Source organism: Amborella trichopoda, chromosome 2 (genome assembly GCF_054954075.1).
Source record: "Amborella trichopoda isolate Santa Cruz 75 chromosome 2, AtrichopodaSantaCruz75HAP2 v2.0, whole genome shotgun sequence".
NCBI classification, from domain to species: Eukaryota; Viridiplantae; Streptophyta; class Magnoliopsida; order Amborellales; family Amborellaceae; genus Amborella; species Amborella trichopoda.
Genome location: NC_142337.1, coordinates 66,934,015 through 66,953,286, shown reverse-complemented (window position 1 = coordinate 66,953,286; position 19,272 = coordinate 66,934,015). Strand labels below are relative to the sequence as shown.

At 36.0% G+C, this 19,272-nt stretch overlaps 1 protein-coding gene across 1 annotated transcript; it reads left to right on the top strand.

The window, feature by feature from the left end:
- Positions 1 to 16,738: 16,738 nt before the first annotated feature.
- LOC18430178 (transcription factor MYB61) lies at positions 16,739 to 18,859 on the top strand. Its single transcript, XM_006840338.4, has 3 exons — positions 16,739 to 17,032; positions 17,195 to 17,324; positions 17,409 to 18,859. The coding sequence occupies exons 1-3, from the start codon at positions 16,900 to 16,902 to the stop codon at positions 18,460 to 18,462; spliced, it is 1,317 nt and encodes a 438-aa protein (XP_006840401.1). The 5' UTR covers positions 16,739 to 16,899; the 3' UTR covers positions 18,463 to 18,859.
- The last annotated feature ends 413 nt before the right edge of the window (positions 18,860 to 19,272 follow it).

Below are 19,272 nucleotides of genomic sequence, written 5' to 3'. Positions count from 1 at the left end.
TTTCTTTTCATTGAACAAACACTTTCCCTAGTAGTCATAATTAGTAATTAGAGGTAGTTCAAATAATTTCCCAAAGTCAACATGCCTTAACCTTATGGAATAGATTAATATTTGGGTTTAGTGGCATGAGCATAGTTAATCATATAATATTCTTACCCTAAGTAAATGTGTGCACCTCCATTGTGCCTTTCCTCACATGGACATTATGTCTCTCACCTTAGGTGAATCTTGGGTCCCCACTTATCCCTAATCCCTTTTCCTACATACTTGATTAGACACACCATCCTTTTATTCTTATGCCTCTCTAATGCGCCTTTTGACATGATGCTTCTCATAATAATGTGCATGGGAGACTTTGAGAGCCTTTGGAATCTTCAAGTGATGGTGTTCACCCATTAAATATCCCTAAAAATCTTGCATTATAGTATACGTGGTTGGCATTTTATATTGGAAAAGGTTCGTGTATGGCCGCGGCTTTTAAAGCTATGGGTCAAAATCTTGCTCGAAATTGTTGTTTTGATGGTAGAAAAGCATCATGTTGATCATCTCGACCTTGAAAAAAAATATGGATCAGGAAAAAATAATAATTTAAAGCCCTAAAAATAATGTATATTTTAATACATTGTATGGATTGCCCATTTTCAAGGGTTTACCTATCCACTAGGAGCTTCGAATTTCATGATAAAAGGCAGAAATCAATTTATATCATCTCAGGGATTTCTAGTGCATGTGCTGCATTTCTAGCAGGGATTTAAGGTGTGGCTTGACTAAGGCCTAGGCCTTATGGTGACAGCACCATTTTATTCAAAATGAAGTAAATAAATATTTTTTTTAATTGTGTTCCTCCTTTTATATGGTTACAAACCGAAATGTCACCAAGTCAATTTTTCACTTTGTTTAATTACTTTTTATTGGGTGGTTCTAGACAAGCAGGTCAATGATGTAGAATGTGATGAAAGAACCCTGTCATTCCCCACTAAAACAAAAGCATAAGACACAATTATTCAATTTTTTGGGGGACAAACAACCATTTCAACAAGACATAAGATTGTAATCAATGCATAAAAGGGTGAAATCTATGTCATTACTTTCCTCATTTAGAAGTAAAGGGAAATAGAAAAGAATTTACATATATAAACAAAGCATAAAGACTTCCCAATTCAGAAGATAAATCTATTTATTATATGTATAGACAACTCATGATTACTGCGACTTAGTTACCATACTAGTATTTGGCCCATGTAAAAAAGGAGGTGGCGCAAACAACACACAATAACTGGTAGCTAGTAGCCTTTTTTTTTTTTTTCTGCTCTTTTTTGCCCGGATGAGAAAGGAAGATGGTTGCATTAAGTTGGTAGCCAATGCAAAATATTTGCTACATCTCTATCATAAATTATTATCTAGAATAGTAAAACGGGATTTGTTTAGTAGACTATAAATAGTTGGAATAAAGCTTAGATGATAACGATGAGTTGTCTAAAACTGATGATCTAACGACTTGTAAGCACACGAAAAAAAAAAAAAAAAGAAGCAAAACTGATATGTTCTTCTCATGTCCCAAACAAAGCACTACTAGTTTTACCCTTTGGAAGTGAACCAACCCATAACAGTGGTCATGTTCGGTAAGAAAATCTAAATTTCTTCTCTTGGTTAGTTAGGATTCAAGGCCAATACCACAATACATTGGCTCTTTAGCTTAAACTACTAAGCCAAGAGGCTGATGGAGCATAAGGGGCATCGATCCTATCAAGGGTTTAAAAATTAGCTGTTGCATGAAAATAATGGCCGTTACATAGCGAATGGGTTGAACCTGTTGTTTATGATCTATGAACTTAATGAGAAGTGGACCAAGAACAGGGTCGTGGAGGTAAAAAATCCCTATTCTTTCTTTTCTTTTTTCATAAATCAGCTATTATAAACAATCTCATCACTGTGACATGGAGTCTCAATTTATATTGGAGATTTGGGGATTGTATACTATTAATTATGAGTGTAGGATGAGTGTAGCTAAGATGAGAATGTTGAGTTGGATGAGTGGCAAGACAAAAAATGATAGAATTCGGAATTAATACATTTGAGAGAACTTAAACAGAATATGAGATAAAACAGCAGATGGGCTGGCCATATGCAGTGTAGATCGAATACAACACCAGTTAGGAGGTGAGATTTGGTTTAATTGGAAGGCTCTAAAGGGTAACGGGAAGGCTCAAAAGGACATGGATGGAAGTAGTGAGAAATGACATGTGACTTATGGTCTCATTGAGAGTATGATCCTTGATAGACCAGAATGATAGAGCATGACTCGTGTAACCGACAACAAATAGTCGGAATAAGGCCATGATGATGATGATCATAAGAGTATTAATTATAAAAAATGGATGGAAACTACTCTATGTTTTGTAAAAAAATGCCCTTATTTTCTTTAGAAGAAGAATTAACCCATTTCTCAAATAATTTCTTGAGGTTTTTAATTTCTCTCCAATCAATGTTATCTTCCATGGTCCGGTTATTTTCACATTTCTTTTTCCCTATTTCCCTTTCTAATTCCATTTGTTCCCTTTTCGCTAAAACGCCGATTTTCTTGTTACCGTTACAAACATAGGAAACCCTGATCCGTTTTCTTATAGGCTTTTTTAAGCCAAACTCAATGGCAACTTATATCATTTTGAACCATATACTCATTTTGTTTGAACAGGAAGAACTAAAATTACACCATGCACAATAGTATAATTACCTTCAAAAATATAATAAATCATTTATTTTTTGCTAGAATAAGGCTGTAATTACCTTCAGTTGTCCGTATGTGAAATCACATGACATAGATGTCGAAAAAAAACAAAATTCTCAAAGTCGTATAAAAGTATGATACACCCCCGACTGCTCATCTACTCGTTATCGTTATGGACAATTGTTACTTTGTCGTACCAAAAGTAAACAGTCGTACCCATTCTCTGTAAAGCGTCAAGGTTACTCATAGAAGTATGTTGTGGTGTTTACAATATCCATTCTAGATGGACAATGTAAATTTGGCATATCTTTGAAAACAGTGTCAAAATTTATACCATATAACTAAATTAAACGATATATAGATTAGTGCAGCCTCAGATTGGTGGCTCATACAAACAAAATTATTACCTTCTCTATCCAGTGCGGTTTGTATAGAGTGGAGGCTTTAAACAATCAAATTAGAGCCCACCTTCAAATAGTATTGGGAAATATGATTTCAATATTGAAAATCTTTATGATAGCTTTAAAATATATTTTCATATTTAATTATAAAAATTTAAAGCTTCAAAATAATGTAGATTGAGCAGATCTATGAAAACTTAAAAATTGACGGTCCAAAAATGCTTTACAAGATGAACTATTTCCAAACTTGAAATCCATTTTTTTCTCATGTCCATGCATCTTGATGTCGAGACGATCAATTTGAGGATATTTGGGTATCAAAACAACTTATTCTAGTGAAATTTTTGAAGTGGACTCTAATTTGATCGTTTGGAGCCTCGGCTCTATATAATTTTTTTCTATCCCTAAATAGAGACAGGTTTTTATTTATGTAAAAAGTTTATATAGAGCCGAGGCTCTAAACTATCAAAATTAGAGCCCATCTCAAAAATTTCAGTAGAAGATGTTATTTTGATGCTCAAATATCCTCAAATTAATCATCTTGACACTAAGATGCATGGACAAATTTTCCAAATTATGAAAATAATGCATTTTGTAAGGCATTTTTAGATTGTCAATTTTCAAGTTTGCATAGATCCGCTCGATCAGCGACAGATGTTTAAAGCTTTGACTTTTATAATTAGATATGAGAATATATTTTAAGGCTATACCAAAGAATATTTATATTAAAACTACATATTCGGTGCGTGGCGCCACGGCTCCATACAAACTACACCCCGATGCCCTTGATTTATTGGAGGAACTAAATTTTCAGCCAAAGATGTCATGCGTTCGCCCTTCACTTTTGGTCTTTCAAGCGTCCACAGAATGAGAACCCTACGATGCACCGTTGTAGCTCAAGAATTCAACGGATAGATCTCGCCCTGACAAGTACGGCCCTTATCGCTGATCGCAACGGACAAACTTTGGGCACGTGGAAGGCGGATAGGAGACGAGGAGTGCGTAGGGGGACGTGGGGCCAGAAAGTACCCAATTGAAAGGCGACAGCACTTTGCCGTATCCGACGTGGACCGTACTGGAGACGTAAGCGGATGTGTGGAAAAGGGATACAGTGCGGTATCTGTCATGACGCTTGACACTGGTGGGTCAGCTCACCATCCCACGGTGCGGTGCGGTGCGGTGCGGTGCGGTGAGGTTCGGTGCGGTGAAATATAAGGAGACGAGAGCGAGAGCGAGAGCGAGAGCGAGAGAGGCGTCTCTTTCTTGTTTTATAAGGACGATCAATCATTAAGGGGGAGAGGAGCCATTCCTCTCTCTCCCCTTAGCTGTTGGTGGTGTTCATTTGCGGCCACCATGCATTAATTGAGGCCCTTTTCACCACCCCACGTGACTTTCAATCTCTCTCTCCATCGCCATCCTGCTGCAACTTAACTGAAAAAGACCGGCCCTCCCTATTCTTGAGAAGTAGACAAGAGAAGAATGATAAAAGCCCTAAAGATGAAAAACCCTCCTCTTCAATATGTTTGGTCACTATCCTCTATCGGTCGTACCTTCAAGAATTAAATATTTTTTATTTTAAAAATTAAAAATAAATAATTTCAAAACCCCAACTTAGAGTTGGCAATTTAATAGTCGAAACTCGAAACCAATTAACCCTACCAAACTAAAACTGATCAAACATCTATTTTTTGTTTTTGAATTAGACTAGCTAAAGTAATCGTTAGCAATCTAACCACGTGATCCACCTCAATATTGATAACTACGAGATTAAAAGCCCTCCTCTCTCTTTAAGATAAAAAACCCCTTCTCTCTCTCTTTTTAAGTCAATGGAGGGATTGAAAGCTTGAACAATCTCTCTTTCAATTGGGAAAGATATGATCTCTCTCTTTCCTTGCACCTACTTGTGGCACCTTTGATTACACCCATCAAAAGAAAGCCAACCATCCATCGCTCTCCAATTTATCACAAAAAGAGTCACTTCGCTCTTCTCATGCCTCCCATATTCCTTCTACCCAATAACCACCATTCTAGAGCTTCGATTCACATCCCAAACTGTAACACCCAAAACAAGAAAGGGTAAATGAACCTATTCAAGAGCTCTCTCTCTCTCTCTCTCTCCACCAAATTATCACCTCTCTCTACCTTTGACGATGGAAAAACATCGAATAGACCGCTCTGCTGATGGAATAGTGTAGGACCGATGATCCATACTGACATTAGGAGACCAAGATGATCGACATTGCAATGAATTTTTCCTTTTGTTGATAGAGCCAAAAATTTAAACACATATATACCTAATCTACGCGCTTCAAATAAAAACACGTGCGAATAGAAAAAAAAAATCTTCCAAAATTATTCCGGCCATCAAAAGATCCCAAATTAACATTATACAATTTACTTTCGAATTTTCATTTCACTCAAGTACTCCATTGAAAAGTAGGTAAAATTACAAAAAAACACCCTAAAATGGACAATCTATGTAACTTACCTCCACCCCAATCTTTTCTCTCACGTTTTCTCCCAAAACAACCTTTCCTCGCAAAAACCCCCAAAGGTAAAAAATTGTTATTTTTTTGACGGAAATACCCTTTCCATACAAATCAAATCAATTCACGAGTCTCAAGTAGCGTACTGCTGGAGCTTGTCTTCACACTGTCGAAGTGCATTCTCATAATGCCGGAGTGCTATGGCTCAAACCTGCAATGCTGGAGCACACATTCAGAATGCCGGAGCGCTTGTTTATACTACCGAAGCGCGGTTCTCCATTGTTGGAGCGCTGTGGTTCTAAAGACTTCATTGTCGGAGCACGTCTTTGCACTACCGGAACGAGTTCTCATAATGCCGGGCCACTACGGCTTAGACCTACATTGCCAGACCACACATTCAGACTACCAGAGCACGTGTGAAAACAGGAAAGAGAAGACCGTGTTAAAACAAACAATGGTAGTTTAGTCTTATTTGATGCTACCTTTGGGTTGGGGGGTTATTTGCAAAGAAAGTTTGTTTGGGGGATAAAAGTGAGAGAAAAAATTGAATTGGGGGTAAATCTCATGACTAGTCCTTTTTAAGGTGTTTTTGACGACTCTCCCTAAAAAGTATCTTTAGAAATACCTAGATAACCATTTTTCATGGTTGGAAATTTTACCTACCGTATCATTTGGTTAGGAGTTAGGACTTCCTAAATGGATCAAATTACTATAAAGCCCCGGGTTCCCAATCCTGAACTTGGGTAATTTGGAAGGTTTTGAAAATATTTTTGAGGAAATACCCGACCCAATGGAATTCTTGACCCTCTGATGTTACTTGAAATATTTGACCCATTTAATGGTTTTGGTATATTTATGAACCCTTAAATGATATTTCCCTAAAAATAGAAAAAGAAAATGTGTACACATAAAAAACTAAGCCAAAATTTGTAAGCACAAGCCCTAGGTCATCTTAGATAATACAAAGTGGCCTTCCAGCCTATATTGTTCCATTGAACGGGTAGCTTATAAAAGGAAATTTGTTGTATGCATCAGGGGGGGCGAACATCCACACTTAGTCCCCCCAAGAACAAAACATCCGTATTAAAAATGGATGCATGTGGTGGTCCCTACAAATTTTTTTTTAAAAAAACTAATTATGTAAATATGTCTTTCATAAAATTATAATTTTTAGTTCTTAAAAATTTAAATTTGTTGGTTACTGATCTCATGTTGGATATTAAATATTCCAAAAAAATTAGGTCAAAAAATTATCCCCAAAATGGAATTTTAAGAGGTTTGACTCATTTCTATATACAAGTCCAAGGAATCGTAAAAACGGAGTCCCTCATAAAATCTGTATGATCTTGGGATTATTTCTCTCTATGGATAAAAAAAAAGGGACATATCTAAGGTGCCCACTTTATACTATACAAGTAAGGGATACATCTAAATTTTGCCAAAAGATATAGTTCTAGGGTAAAAAATCTTATCATGGCTTAAAATTTGAAAATTCTAAAAACACGTACACAATGAGCAATTCTATAAGCACTATTATCCAAATAACTTATTACAATATGCACTATTTTATGATTTGATATTTTTTTTTTCTTTAAAGTCGTATATCTCGAGGTCAATTGGAAGGTTTTCTAACTTCGAAATACTCTTTTCTACAGGAATTTTAAGATGCACCTTACTTCTACATCATAAAGTTACATTGATATAAACTTTTCAAAAGTATATAAATAGACTTTTTACTTCTTCTTTTTTGAGTAATTTAGTGGAGAAGACATGCCTTTTACCCTTTTTTTTAAGTAGATTAGGAATTAATTTTTTTTGGAAACTATCTCCATACCCCCCATTTTTAAGTTTTATATCTCACTAGATCCAAGGTTTCAAAATATATCTAAGTCATAGAAATTTTAAATCTTGTATCTTCTAATCCCCTGAGCTAACTTTATCCTTTTTAAACCTATTTTTTTATCCCAAATAAATATAATAAAAACATATCATTTTTAAACATCATCATTTCTCTCTATTCAAGGGATTTTCCCTTAAATCTCTCTATCTATGGCTTTTTCCAAACCCTCTCTCTTCCTATTTTTCCACTCTTTCTCTCTCAAAAAGAATTTTTCGAACTTCATAATACAACTCCAAGCCATAGAATTTGACATCTAATGACTAGAATTAGCTGTAACCTCTTTGTAAGATATATAAATGGTCTCATTCTATACCATCCCATGAACTTCTTTCTAAAAAAAAGCCATTAGCCCCCCTCTCTCGCTCTGTGAAAGGGGAATTACTTACGTACCCCTGAACTTTTCTAACAAGTTAGTCAATATGTGCCATCTCTTTTTGATTGAATAGAGATTGACACGGCATATTCTCTTCGATCGACCATGTAACATTACATCGGTATTTATGGAACTTCCCTCTTATCTTTTCAACTAACTCAAAACGGCGTTCCCCCATCCCAAGGAATTCCCTTCTCATGCATAAAGCCCATAGAAACCTTACTTTGCCTCGTATTATTACTTACCATTTGTGTCAAATTGACCGATTGGGATAAGGCTAGCTCTATCTAGGGTTTATCATGGATCCTATCCCTTTCTCCTCTTTATTTATTTAAGGCTACCTCTATCTAGGTTTTATAATGTAATTTATCCTTCTTCTCTTTTCTTTTTTTTTCTTTTTTTTTTTTTTTTTTTTTTTTTCTTTCTGTTTTTTGGGGGTGGGGGTGGGGAATGATGGGTGCTATATTATTTGAAATCCACTCTTTAGACTTAGGTTATGAATGTGTTTGTAGAAAACATCTCTCCATAAGTGTCTATTCTAAGGCCCCATCACCCCTTGAAGATGGAAAGAAAAGCATAGTGGAAGTTTCCTGAACTTAATGATGCCAACAAGGCCATGTTACAAGGAAGGTTTGATGTATCTATGGTGACACATCCCTGAGGATTTTGGTCACTCCTGCCTTTGGGGGACCCACTCCTATTTCCTTCATGCCGACCGACGGCTAGGATTTGTTGTTGGAGCTAAGTGGACCACTCGGATACTTTCTTGGAAAGTATTGGGTCCACAGACAACCAAAACTGTTTAAAAATAAAGCTCTTTGTTATCCACTCCTCTATGGATTAGATGGGAGGGGGCCTTGTGCTTTGATACATACACTGCATGTATATCGTAGATGGTCAGGGGACGTTATAATAGAAAAATGGCCGTTGTATTTGCCTATCTAATTGAGAAAACAACGGCTGATATTTTTGGGGTTTAGGGAGCAGTCCACCCCTGAATAACACAAGATCCCCCTCCCTTTCTCAATCATAATTCATAAGTGGCATCGAAAAGAAGCCAACGGTGACTCTCAGGAACAGGAACCCTAAAAAAGGGTAGGCCATAAACTTAACGGGGGGGGGGGGGGGGGGGGGGGGGTTATCCCTGACACGTGTGAATGAATACACTAAATTTGCACGTGTGGTGGTGAGCACCCATGTTTTTAGCTTTACGTACTAAGCTTTCAAGGACCCCATTGTGGTCAATGTATAGTGGGGGGTAGCGTTATCGAGAAGGGCCCCTTGAGGGGCTACTTTTTGGCATTACCCTCTCACTCCTTACTACACCACCACCTTGGAGAATAGTAAAAGGTGCAGGCCTTCTCAATTCTCTCTCATAGGATCCAAGTTGGGATCCATCGGTCCCGTCCACCAAATTCCTTGAGTCACTCGGGATAACCTAATCTTTGCTCGAAATGCCCAAATACTATAAAGTAAAGCTTCCTATAGATAGATAGAGAGAGAGAGAGAGCTGATTGCCAAGTATATATGGAGAGACCTCAAATAGAAGTCCTAAGTTGGAAAGACTTCTACTTCGATCACCTTCACTTCTTCGAGATGTATAAATATAAAAATATAAATTTCAAGTCTTAAAAATAGTGCATCGTGGGATAAGTCATATAGACCATCTATTTTCAAATGTTTATAGATATGTTCAATCTAAATAGATTTGAAAATTTTTAAATTTTATAATTAGAGTTGAACATGATTTTCAAGCCATCGTAAAAGTTTTCGACACGAAAACTATATCTTATGGCAAAATTTAAAGGTGCACCTTACCTGTATAGTATAAGCACACCCTATACGAATCCCACTAGATTGACAACCAATCTAGAGAGAGAACCGACCTAGTCTTTGTTTTCTCGAAAGTCTAGGACTCCTATGCCTTGCCGCCGGTTTCAATTCCATATAACTTTCAAATTAAAAGGAATTTATAAATTTCTGCCTCATCACCGGTGTCAATTCCACGTAACTTTCAAATTACAAGGAATTTATGAATTTCTTTTTAAGACAACTGAGGCATTTTAAGCCAGGAAAATCGGCATGCATTCGTACAAGAGAAGAGAGCTCTAAACCTGAACGGTCCAAAAATCCCTTGAGAGCCAAATACGTACACAAGGAGATAGCACCAACTGCAGTTGGGTTTCCCAACGGCCCCAGCTGTATCGGCCGCTGCCACGATCTCGGCTTACCTTTGATTCAAATCATGGCCTCTAAGTTGTCGTCCGGGGCCCTGTCGGTGCTTGTCTTTTCAAGATCACACCCAATACTTCCCTCATACAAAGATGTTAAGTCGAAATTAAAGGGAAAACGAGAATTTAGAAAACAAGTGATTGGAGATGCTCATGGGTCCTCCATGGCCAGGATGTGTATGGATCTCAATCTCATCTTAGTAAGTTGTCGGCGACCAAATCATAATCATAGGGAAACCAACATGACCACCACCGTTGCCTATCAAGCCCCCACAATGGCCACCTCCATTGCCTTTTTCACTATGACTTTTGCTAAGTGGGTCTTTGCCATTGCTTAGAGAACAATCAATTAGCTTATTGAAAAACATTAATTTCACTTTACAAGTAAATGTCTCCTACCTTCTCAAGCTTAAGTCACGAGAGCATATCTTTCTAGGGATATTTACCAAACTACACCCATGGTTTCAACCATTTAATGTACCCGATTTTCTTTTTCATCGAATAAACAACACATCAATTTGGGGTTTCAAATCGGATTGCACGTAGGGGTAAATTGTTAAAATTGTTCAACTTTTAGCCATATTTTGACAAATTTTCCGTTCTTTTTATCTCATGGACCTTGAGCATTTGTCACAAGATAGGTAAAAGGAGAACCAATGGGTGTCTCATGGTTCTCTTTACTGATTATAGATACAAATGTTTTTATTTTGTTTGGCTATTATTCTCTCTTTACTGATTGTAGGCAGAAATGTTTTTATTTTGTTCGACTGTTTTCCTTTATCCTTATGGAATTTAAGCTTTTGTCTAGGTAAATTAGGTTGTGAATATTAAAGTTTTGGGGACTGGGGTTCAATACTTTGTTGTCTTGACCTAGGATTTCTCTCTAGGGCATAAATGATGTGTACCATTAAGTAGGCTTCTTTTAGGTCAGCGGGTTCTCCACCCTTACCATTTTTCACTTAATATGTCAAATTGGGCCCCCCAAAAGAGCCCCCCTTGTTTACAAAAAGTAAAAACCCACAAAATCACATATTGAAATGAGCTTGAGAGAGGGGAGAGAGAGACTTTTAAGAGTGCTAAAATATACATATAAAATGGTTGGGTACATTGACAAAGGTGGTTAGCTACCCTATGATAAGGTCACGAGTTTTTAATGAGATTCTTGGGGTTTTGCAATATCTTTTTCTATGGTTTTATTTGAAATCTTTTTGGATATATAGGGAAGAAGAGTACATTGCAAAGGTCAAGACACCTCATAATACCCAAGAAGAAGACAATTTATTCATCAAAAAGTATGAATTAAATATTATGTTTAGAGTTTAAAAAGCATGGATGTGGGAAAAAAAAAAAGAATTAAAAAAGGAAGATGCCTTTTAGAAGCTTGGTTGTCGGGATTCCATGCAGGCCTAGCATGGAATATTTGCCTTCCAAAACCCATAAAAAAATTAGGGAAAAAATAATTAGTAGGAAGGCATCTTTTTATTAATTCCTTAATTTCAAATTGCAATAGGAAATATATCTTTTATTTTATTTTATTTTAAATTTATGGGATAGAGCGCATGAGTACTATTGACTTTGTTTGATAATGCAATAAAAATGTCGGCATAACGTGTTTGAGAATTTCTAATTGTAAAAACTCAAAAAGGAAACTAGTAAGCATGGGCCCTTGTATGTACTGCACTGTTGACAAAATGCTAAGCATTGGACTCAATATTTTATTCTCCCAATCAAAAGGAAATCACAATTATTAGGTTTTACCATGCACAAAAGGCATGCGTTCATATGTGTGTGTGTGTTTTTTTTTTAATTGTGGGGAGGGAGAGAGAGAGAGTGCAAGAGAACTGCATTCATTTGTGTGTATGCGTGAGAGAGAGAGAGAGACCTACATTCATGTGTATGTGAATCAGAGAGAAAAGAGAAACCTGCATTCATTTGCGTGTGTGTGAGAGATGCATTCTTGTCTGGAACTCTGGATGCGTGTGTGTGTGAGAGAGAGAGAGGCTTTTAATTGTGTGTGTTAGAAAAAGAGAAGGTGGGGGGTTTCTTTTGGGAAGATTGAAAATCTTGGAAAAAGTTGAGAAAGGAAGAGCTATACAGTCTAGGAAAAATCCTGAAATTTCAAAAGAAACAAAATTATTTTCTATTTGCAATCCCCTTTCTAAAATTTAAATATCTACAAATTAATTTTTAGAACGATGCGAAAAAAACTACAGGATAAAAAAAACGAACCAAGGAATGCACTTGAACATTCAATTTTCTAGTGGGAATGAAAGAAAATAAGTCTGGCTTAATTATATGGAATGCTCCCTGACAGTCGTTGGATCATGTTGTTATGAAGAAGAGCCCTTGGATCATATGAAAAGACTCATCAAATGCTCTTGAGAAAATATACGACATAAAGCCTCATTGATTCCCCACCCCACCCCCTCCTCTCTCTCTACAGACATTCATATCCGTATGTTTATCAATGATTGTAAACCTGTAGATGTAATATCTAACCCATTTACAAGTTCTCTGATAATGTGAACTTTGATGGGTATTTTAAAACTGAATAAAAAAATTAAAAAGTTTATATAAAGCTGCAACCTTACCTCTACATCTACCGATGCACCTTAAAAGTCCATCGGAAAAGATAGTTTTAATGTTTTAAAACCCTTTGATTGGACATCTTGACATCAAGATATATGACCACGAAAAATTTTAAGTCTAAAAAATAGTGCATTTTACAACATATTATCTACACCGTCCATTTTCAAGATTTTCATGTGTTTATAGATGCATTTGATTTTAACCATTTTTTAAATTTAAAATTTTATAATTAGATATAAAAATAGATTTTGAGATAATCCTAATAATATTTTACATCAAAATTATATACCATGATAAAATTTGAGGCTGCACCTTACCTCTACAGCTACAGATGCATCTGTATGCCAACTGCACCCATAAAAAAATATAGTAGAATGTTAAATATTTCATCCCTCCTAGGTATTTTGATAAATTGCCCCTTACCTTTTGGAATTGTACAAGAAATTGTAATTAGTTCAAAAAAGACGTTATACTTTTGTGCCTCTGAATGTCAGACTTCACATCAGAACTAATAAGTGAGAATAACCGTGACTTTTTTGTACCAAATATAATTGATCTTCTAGCATACTTTCTATACATAAATCATCAAAGTACTATGTAAGATGCATAAGATGTAAACCACAAAGCATAAATCATCGGAGTACGATGCACATGTAAACTTTGTCGGAAGATGCAATTTTGGCATCTAGAATTCTTGGGATAGCCTGAAATATATTTTCGCCATTGTGAAACTTGAAACTTTAAAAAAAGTGTAGCTCGAGCATATCTATAAATACTTGAAAATCTTGAAAATGGCAATCTAATAATGTTGTTACAAGATACACTACTTTTTATACTTTCAAAGGGAGTATTGTAGTACTATTTTTTAGGACTTATAGTTCTACTTGATATTCTTTTGTGCTTCTTTTAAAAAATCCATGCATCTCATAGTCGAGATGATCGATTAAAGGGCTTTCTAACATTGGAATAACTTTTCCAATGGGTTTTTGAGGCACACATTACTTCTATTTTAAAAGGTTGCCACTTTATGTAAACTTTTTCCGGTAATAGATAGTTTTTGTTATTTGAATGGATGGTGTCGATTCTTACTAACACCATATCTCCATTGCAAAATGCTATTTTCATCTTAAATATTCTTCTAATTGATTTTTTCGATATCGAGATGTATGAATATGAAAAAATAAACATAAAAATAAAAAATAAAAAATTGAGTCTCAAAAATAGTGCATCTTGCAACATATTATCTAGACCGTCCATTATCACGATTTTGATTTTAACCATTTTTGAAGTTTAAAATTTTATAACTACATGTGAAAATAGATTTTTAGATAATCCTAATAATTTTTTACAACAAAATTATACGTTGTATTAAAATTTGGATGTGCGCTGCAACTTATAGAAACCTCATCATATTATCGACCAAATACCGCTATTTTACAGATTTCGGTATTATCCTCGGAAATTTCCTTGTATTTGAGGGCATTGCGGGAATAACGTTTAAGGGTTTTGCATAACAAAAAAAAACATTTAGTTTATTTAAATTTCTTATTTTGGGGGAGATAGAGGTCGAACTCTTCCGTTATGATATCCGAAATTTCGGACCGAAATTTTTGAAAGAAATAAATACGAATTTTTCGTCTCATGTCACCGACGCTACTCTGGCCTCTATTGATGCAATAAAATATAAATAAAATAAAAAAAGCCATTTTATCGACAAAATAAAACCAACTTTCCAATTTATATAGGAGGAAAAAAGAACAAAATAAACGAAACTTGGACATTATCCTTGGAGAAACCAAGCGAAATAAATGTGATCAGTTGTTTTTGTCGGTGGAGAAAATAAAATCGAAAAAGAAAAAATAAAGAATCTGATTTTAGTGGCCCCTCTATTGAAAGAAATTCAATTTTCAAATTATTTCTGTTAAGTTTTTTACCCTTTTTAATGGGACATGGCTGCTAATTTCACAGTTACCAAAGTGGAGAAAAAATATTTTTATTTTATTTGTATCTTTTTATTGTCTATATACTATCCGAGCAAAAGAACAAACAAAACAGAGTAACAATGCAATAAAATAAGAACAAATGTTTTGTGAGTCAGCGGACACACTAGCCCGCAGAATCACAAACATCCATCTTAATATGAAGATCCACAACTAAAGATTCCTATCCGATGGATAGGAAAAATTCTCATAAAAATATTTTAAATATTTTATTATATTTTATTGTTTATATTCATGATCATCATTGTAGATCATGGATCACTACAAATTTGGATCCAATACAAATAATGGGTATTCAAGGGATCCCGCATAAAAATACTATAAGTCGGGGGACCCATAAAAAACTGGATCCATTGGTTTTTTTTTTTTTTTTACTGCAATTTCTGCCATGAAATTGATAGTCTAGAGACGTATTGGCAATCCAAAGGTAGTGACAGGAGACAGCTAAGGTTCCAAGTATTTTATTCATTTTAATTTTTTCTATGTATTGTAGTATTTTAATCTTTTTCTTCTTGAGTCTGGGTAGTACTGGGTTCTTGATATAGGTTCCAAGTATTTTAATGGAAAACATTTGATTTAATATTTTTATGTTTTTATTGAGTCTGTGAAGCTTTGGGTTGCTGATATTCAATGAGATAGAAGGTTTTTGGGGGCTGATATTTATTTATTTTATTTACTTTTTAATTGTGATTTTAGAGGTTTTATTATTGTGGGGCCTTAGATAGGCTGGAAACAACAGGGATTGATCTTCTTTAACAGTAATTATGGGGCCATTTCAGTAAATCACAAATAAAACATGGCTATGGAGGCTGTTAATTTTTTTTCATCCTTTTATGTCCCCTGTTTTTTTAATTGGGAACTATTCATTCCTTTGAGTACAGTGTGGAATTATATGGGTTTTGGGTACTGTAGACCTTCTAATCATTGAAGCAAATAAAATTCAATTCAAAGATACTGTGGAGATTGCAGAATCTTTTTTTCCCATGTATTTTTAGAGAGAGAGAGAGAAGGGCTCAATGGTATTTCTACTAAGGGTGGGTGGGGGGTCACTTGGTATTCTTACTGGATTGTGTTCATAAATGAGAGAGAGAGAGAGAGAGAGAGAGGTTCACTTGGTATTTTTTACAGATACACAGAGAGAGAGAAGAGTATAACTGTCAACTGAGAAATAAATTGAATTCTCAATCCCCAGAATACTGATAGAAATGATAAATATTTCTTAATTTGGTCTATTTTGGTGACACTGAAAAAGGTTACTGAAATGAGCATAATTCCATTGATCTCTTGCCCCAAAACACCATGGTTTCTCAGCAATTTTGACATTTTCTGCCAAGAATAATCTGTTCCAAATTTATTATTATTCCTTTATTGTAGTTTACCAAGAATAATAAACTGGTCTTTCTAATATTTTAAGGTCTTCATATAATTTACTCTTTTATATTTTCTAAAATTGCAATGTCTACACTCTACATATAATTGCTGATATATATATATATATATATATATATATATATATATTGTCTCTTTTATTCCTCCCCCATCTCCCTGTCTTATATAGGACTATTCCTAGCTAATGTGCACACAGCTGTTTGCTTAACACCCAATTTAAGTGTATAATGTAAAAAGATTCCATAATTTTCCTTTTTGAAAATTTTGAAATCCATGTAAATATTTTTTTCCTTCTTTCAGAAATGAGACATTTTTATCTAAATTACTTCAACGTTTTGATCTTTTACTGACTTGGGTATTAAGCATGGCTAATATATCCTTGGGAGCCTCAAGGATCTTGCTGTTTTTTCTCTTAAAATATCATCAAAATTGTCCCACCATTGCTGCAACAGACATTAATACTTGGAGATTGATGAGACATTTGCAACTCAGATTAATAACCCCTCTCTCCATTCTTTGCAAACCTCAAATCCAATCACCCTCTTGACTGTGACTCTTTCTTAGTCCTCTGCAACTCTAAAAGAAACCTCCACATTCCTCTCCCTTTCTCTCTCATCATCTTCTTCCCACCATATTTATATCACCAGGACCAAAACCCATATCCCAATTTCATCAGAAACCCATGGAAAACAGAGAGATTTGAGTCTTTCTTATAGTTCAGCTCTCAAGCCTGCAACTTTCCAAATTTGGAAAGTTCTAGCAGGCGAAGTTTGAAGTAGTAGCTTTTCGAATTTTGGTGATAATGGGGCGCCACTCCTGTTGCTACAAGCAAAAACTCAGGAAAGGCCTGTGGTCTCCTGAGGAAGATGAGAAGCTTCTCAGACATATTACAAAATATGGCCATGGATGCTGGAGCTCAGTGCCTAAACAGGCTGGTTGGTCTTTGCTTCAGTTTAGTGTGTGTGTGTGTGTGTGTGTGTGTGTGTGTGTGTGAGAGAGAGAGAGAGAGAGAGAGAGAGAGAGAGAGAGGGAGAGAGAGAGAGAGAGGTGCTCTTTGTTTCAAGCTTGAAAGTTTTCATCTTTGGTTAAACTTGTAGGGCTACAGAGGTGTGGAAAGAGTTGCAGGCTGAGGTGGATCAATTATTTGAGGCCAGATCTAAAGAGAGGCACATTTTCTCAGCAAGAGGAGAACATGATAATTGAGCTCCATGCTGTTCTGGGAAACAGGTAATTTCAAATTTGAATTCAGAACTTTCTTCATTTGTTTCTCATTTATGGTAGCAATTTACCTTAAAGATTTGGGTTTTGCAGGTGGTCTCAGATAGCTGCACAGTTACCAGGAAGAACGGACAATGAGATAAAGAACTTGTGGAACTCATGCATAAAGAAAAAGCTCAGGCAGAGAGGTATAGACCCCACTACTCATAAACCACTCTCTGAGGTTGAAAATGGAGAAGAGAAGACTCAAAACCAGAATGAGAAAGCTTCTGGGTCCAACGAACTGAAGCTCCTCGCTCCATCTTCAATTCCCGAAACCGAAGTCAAGCCTAACCTGAAGCCCCCGCTGATGACAAACCCAGTTGAGGATTTAACCCCCAAACTCAAAACCACCAGCACCAATACAGGACCTACAAATTCTCTCTCCAAAGAGTTCTTCCTCGAGAGGTTCATAAACAGCCATGAAAGCTCGAGTTGTCGAGGTTCATCAGATTGCAGTCCCTATTTCCCACTCAACCCAGTGAATTATGGCTCAAATTGCACCAACCAGGCTAACCCCATGAATCTCTCGATAAACCCAACTCCAAATCCATGGTTCAATCAAAATTGCAGGCCTCTAACCGACATATCTCCTGTTACTTCGAGCTTAATGGATTCTCCTGCCTGCAAGCGAACCCCAATAATCCAACCATCTCCAAACTTTAAGCCCTCCATTAACCAAGAATTCATGGCTGATAAGTATTGGGAAGCTGGAAGAAACTGTAACAATAGTAGTAACAGTGGGAGCAGTAGTAGCATTGAGTTTCAAAGCACTAACACCACCTCCTTATTTGAGAACAGTGTGTTTTCTTGGGGCTCAGCAGATGGCAGGGTTGACTCTTTGGATATAAGTTCTGAGAAAAATGCACCTATTCGTTTAGAGGGAGAAACAGAGGATGTGAAATGGTGTGATTATCTCCATCTCCCATTAGTCCACCAAATATCAGGAGTAATTCAAAACCAGAACCAGCCATTATATAGTGAGATAAAATCAGAGGACCAATTCAGTTTGAGCTCATGGCATCAAGACCAGAGCCAACAATTACAGAGCAACGACATTTTCGCAAAGGAGTTTCAGAGAATTGCAGCTGCTTTTGAACAAATTTAACCCAAGAGAGAATTTGCTTGGAGAAACTTCTGATTCTTATGGAAAAAGGCTTGGAATCAGGAAAAGATTTTCCTCTCGTTACAGGTCTGAATAAAAAGCTTCAAAAAATTTACAGGTGTGCCATAGATTTTTCTCTGTAAATAGGTTCTGGTACAGGATTGAGTTTGTAATCTCTGAATATTTTGTGCAGAAACAGGCTGAGCCCACCAGTCCATACTGGTGGGCAAAAGTGAAAAATAAAGCTTGTTTCAGTGGCAACTGTTTTTCCTCTTTCTTCTTTCTTTCCCATGCTTGTTCATTTCCCTCTTGCTTGCAGTTACAGATTGCAATTGTGTCTGAATTCAGGCTGTATCATCTCCAAATTATCTACTTTGAATTGTTGGTGATCTTTGGTTAAGTTTGTCAACCTCTCTCTCTCTCTCTCTCTCTCTCTCTCTCTCTCTCTCTCTCTCTCTCTCTCTCTCTCTCTTAGTTCTTATTATCCTGCCAGTCTCTTATTCATTATCTGAAAAATTCCATATGAATCAATGTTTTTTATTGTTGGGTCAGCCAATGACCTCACATTATAAACTCCAAAAAAATTCTAGGAAAATAGAGATGACCCATTAAAATGGCAGCCTCATAATGTCCATTAATGGTTGATGGGTTCTTATCAAACTAAACCAACTGGTATTCATTTTTGAGAAGGTTGCCTAAAGTTGTCTACTATATATCAGAATCTCCTTTGCCTTGCCATGGAAAGAGCCTGCCCCATTATTACTTTCTTTAGAAGCTCTCTAAACAAATGGCTGGCTGAATATGGTTGCTATT